Genomic DNA, 4,400 nt, shown 5'->3' on the forward strand with positions numbered 1-4,400 from the left:
TTAGCAACACAAATCTTGTATGGGGTGGGGGGTCCTTGCCATGAACATGTTTGAGAACCACTGGTTTAAACAACATTTAGGAAACAAGGCCAAATGAGCAACTACACTTTAGAAACAAGCCCCAAAAAACCGCAAACACCAATATTTACAAGCAACTTTACAGAAAAAGAAGCCCAAAGTCGCTTATAATAAGCCGACATGGCAACCCTGATAGTCGCACATCCATCATAACCAGTTCATGGGGGTGGGGCCAGGGGGAAAGCCGCGCCCCCCCCTAGTCCTAGATCCGTCCCCTTAATATGAATGCGTACACTTGTGATTGGACGGCGGCTCGTTGCTCTGAAATGCCTCCCCCTCACGTCTTCAGTATGTGGATAGAGTGTGATGCTGTAGCAGAAGACTGGAGGGAGAGATACGCACACACTCCTGGACTGTTTTGGCCGCATCTTCTACGGAGATATTCCTTTCACTTTATTAACACCATATTCTTCTCTTACTAACTACACGTGGTTTTATTACATATTCCTATTTTCTGACACTGGATCGGGGAATAATAGTGTGAAGGAAAGTAGGTGATGTTGAAGAACCCAGGATCGGCTCAAGGAGGGATGACATCTGGGGAAATTCTTCCTCTAGAGTGAAGTTGTTTTTTCGATACCGCGCTGTCGCTCTGGATTACTCGCAAAGCCCGGGTGATCGTCTTTGCTGATGTTGAAATAAAGATGGATTGTTTGTGCTGATGAATGAGTTCCAACCCGCTGTCCTCCCCACTCGTTCCCGCAGTCGCCCGCTCGGATCCAGATGAAAGATTCCCCCGGTGGTACTGCTGAACCGCCGTTACGCAGTCAATCCCCCGAGTCCCCCGCTCCAGACGCCTGTGGTAATCTATATCTACGCCAGAGAGGAACGGTCCAAAGATCATTCGCGTCCATATACTCTCCCTCGGATCCTTTACGCCAAGCCAAGAGGCTTCCCATACGGATTCTAAAGATGTTGACGGCGCACAGCGCTCACTTGCTGCACCCGGAGTATCTCCAACCGCTCACATCTGCGCCAGTTAGTATAGAGGTAAGTGAAGGGCGTCTTTTTTCTTCAGTTTTTAACCCCGCCGTAATATTTTGTCCGTGTTTTTGTTGATAATTATGTCAAGATACCTGTATATGCAGGCTATATATGTTGTTAAACCTGGTAAACTAGTCTGTGTCGTTTTTAGCCTATTAATTTTATGTATAGCCATTTATAATTGTAAAAGTGAAAAACAATTAAGGCTACTTGGTCAAACGTGATAAAGTAATTGTGGGATTTTGTGCATATTTATATTTTTCATTTCTTCGCATGGTATACCTTTTACATTATGTAAAATGTGTATAAGACTTCAAATACAACTAAGGAAGCTTCCCAATTACTGAGGATGCCTGATGTATGTTTTAGACGTATTATTAGCATCTGTTCTTGATTTACAGTTAAAGTAACCTGGTTTATTATTTTTATATGAGTAAATCCAGTATTTTATATTGTCACGCTATATTAGGCATATACTAAATATATGTAAAGTTAGCTGTTATAAGTGATAGATTAAATAGACTAGTTGACCTGTGTGATTAAAAGTTCATACATCAACCAGTTCAACATTTTCCTCTGTGTTCTTCTCACTCAGCTGGATGCTAAGAAGAGTCCCTTGGCCCTGTTGGCTCAGACATGCTCTCAGATTGGCAAACCAGACCCTCCCTCCTCTTCCAAGCTGGCCTCTCTCTCCTCAGGCAGTCTGGGAGACAAGGACTCCTCAAGCCGATCCTCTAAGTCTGGTGAACAGCAGCACCAGTCCCACGACGACAAGTCCAGCTTCAAGCCTTACTCCAAATCATTAGGAGACTGTCGCAAGGATGTTCCAGGGAGCAAGGGGGGGTCAGATAAAGCTGGCTTTAGGGTGCCTAATGGAAGCACCAACGGAGGAAGTAGTGTTTCTTGTTCATCGTTTAATAATCGTGCCCAGTCTCCTAGCTCCAGCTCTCCACCACTGCACACACAGAGCCAGAGTCACAGACAAAGTCACTCCCCTCCCACACAGTCCCCAGCACTCTCACAGGCCTCACACACAGACAACAAGCCTGGGAGCTCGGAGCAATCTGGCTCGGACAGTACTAGCAGTGTTACGGGGAAAAAGGACTCGGATCCCAGTAAGCCTGGCCTTGACGGGGCTCAGCTTGCCAACTCCAGTCACGTGCGGGCCAGCGCCAACTCTAGCAATGCCAGCTCCGCAGCCAGCCCTCGGCCAGAGAGCAAGGCTGACCCGCAGGCCTCTCAGCCCGGTCTGAGCTCTGGGCACATCGCCCCCGTCTCTCCATTCAAACCGGGACACTCCGTCTTCCCCCTGCCCCCCGCCTCAATGGGCTACCATGGTTCCATTGTGGGGGCTTACGCAGGCTACCCGTCACAGTTTGTCCCAGGTCTGGATCCGACCAAATCAGGCCTTGGGTTAGGACTTCCAGGGAAGCACCCCAGCTCCAGCCCGCTTACAGGAGCCTCTCCCCCGGGCCTTATGCAGGGCCTATGCCGGGACCCGTACTGTCTGACCTACCCCAATGCCCCCCACCTGGGCGGTAGCAACTGCTCCACCTGTGTCCACGACCCCACCTCCGGCCTCAAGTCTGGTTACGGGCTGGTCTACCCCTCCCACCACGGCCTCCATTCTCTCCACCCCAGCTCTCTGTCGTCCAGTGCTGCACACTCCCTGTCCCATCCGCTGTACACCTATGGCTTCATGCTCCAGAATGAGCAGCCCCATGCCTGCAACTGGGTGTCTGTCGTCGGTCCCTGTGACAAGCGTTTCTCCACATCAGAGGAGCTACTGGCTCATCTGAGGACCCACACGGCCCTGCCAGGGATGGTGGACAGTAAGCTCCTGTCCGCCTACCCCTCGTCAGCTGCCTCCTGCCACCTCCACCTGCCTCCCCCCAACAGCCCTGGGGCCATGGCCAGCTCCTTCTCCCTTCGAGGGTCACCCGGACTGGGCCTCGCCCGCTACCATCCGTACAGCAAGGCAGCACACCTGCCAGGAGCCCCTGGTCTAACGATGTCCTCCATTCCCGCCTCCTCGGCAGCCTACTACTCCCCCTACGCCCTCTACAGTCAGAGACTTGGCTCAGCCATGGGATACCAGTGATAGTCTGGGATTAGCAGCCGAAATGCCCGCAAGACAGCAGGCACCAGCTTGGACACTTCAGACAGGAGATGGATACCTTCACACTGGGGGTCATCTCTAGTGCAGGGCACCCTGCCCGCCTGCCTGCCCGTCTGCCTGCCTGCCAACAATACCACCTGTTACCCTCAGGATTGTGACTGGCGTTCCAAAGGCAGTGAACCAACAGTGATGGATGGGCTGCAGTACCGAGCCCCAGAGACTACAGTGCTTAAAGATGCTGGGAAAATGGAGCTTGAATAGGATGAGACTGGGGGATTAAAATGGCCGTCTTGTTTTTTTTTTATTGTTATGTTTTTCTTTTCTCTTGTCTGTCTATCTTCCAGGAATGAACTGAAAAACAAATCTGTATTTATTTTTCACATGAGCGCTTGGTATTCAAACTTTTGGGGGGACATTTTTTGCTGTTCAATTAATTGTTCATAAGTATTCTAACTGAAAAAAAGAATGGTTTAAGTATAGTATCATATGCCTATCGTAAAATCTGAAAATAAAATTTTTGCACCATGATGAAGATGGACTGTGAGGTTTTATTCTAGGGACCTCTTTCTTTTTGTCTCGTTTCTTCACTGCTGTTTTTTTTCTCCTTCTGCTTAATTCACACTCTGGAGTATAGCATGTCCAAAAGAACCTTCAATAATTTGCCATTGATTTTGTATCTGTAAATTTGCAAAGATGTCATATTTTTTCATGCCTTACTTGGGTCAGGGTCGCTGTCAGAAAATAAACAAAGCTAAAGGAAAGAACAAAAAATTATTAAGCAATGAAAATAACGGTGGCTGTGCTATCAAACCAACAGGGGAAAAAGTCTTATTTTGATAAATAAATGATACTTGATTGCATTTTATTGGGTATGTTTTGTCTCATTGAGTGCTTTAAATATAGCTGCTGCCATGAAATACCTTTGTCAGCGAACAAGCTTCAGAGCATGAAGTTAATCTTAGCAGACTGCTACACTGCAGTACTCGGGTCTATCAATCACTCTGTCTCTGATAGCTATGCTATTTGTGGGCTATGTGTAATATTTCATGGCTCATATCAGTTGACAGGGGCTGTCCCAGGGAGGGCATACCAGGTCACATTAGCTCCTGTTAGTGAGTCCCCGTGGATGTCCTTCAATCTTTCCATTCTTTCTCCTTCACCCCCCCCCCCCCAACCCACTCCTCATCACACACACTGCTGCTCTTGTTGTGGGTGAGAT

At 48.5% G+C, this 4,400-nt stretch overlaps 1 protein-coding gene across 1 annotated transcript; it reads left to right on the plus strand.

The window, feature by feature from the left end:
- The first annotated feature begins 385 nt into the window (after nucleotides 1–385).
- znf703 (zinc finger protein 703) lies at nucleotides 386–4,041 on the plus strand. The gene is made up of 2 exons (XM_080434410.1): nucleotides 386–1,068; nucleotides 1,658–4,041. The coding sequence occupies exons 1-2, from the start codon at nucleotides 802–804 to the stop codon at nucleotides 3,161–3,163; spliced, it is 1,773 nt and encodes a 590-aa protein (XP_080290536.1). The 5' UTR covers nucleotides 386–801; the 3' UTR covers nucleotides 3,164–4,041.
- Nucleotides 4,042–4,400: the final 359 nt, after the last annotated feature.

Source organism: Gymnoscopelus braueri, assembly GCF_963280865.1.
Source record: "Gymnoscopelus braueri genome assembly, chromosome: 7".
NCBI classification, from domain to species: Eukaryota; Metazoa; Chordata; class Actinopteri; order Myctophiformes; family Myctophidae; genus Gymnoscopelus; species Gymnoscopelus braueri.

Coding starts and splice junctions, on each gene's coding strand:
- znf703 (XM_080434410.1), top strand. CDS start 802: ATGAAAGATTCCCCCGGTGGTACTGCTGAACCGCCGTTACGCAGTCAA. Junction 1,069..1,657: donor CTGCGCCAGTTAGTATAGAG/GTAAGTGAAGGG, acceptor CTTCTCACTCAG/CTGGATGCTAAGAAGAGTCC.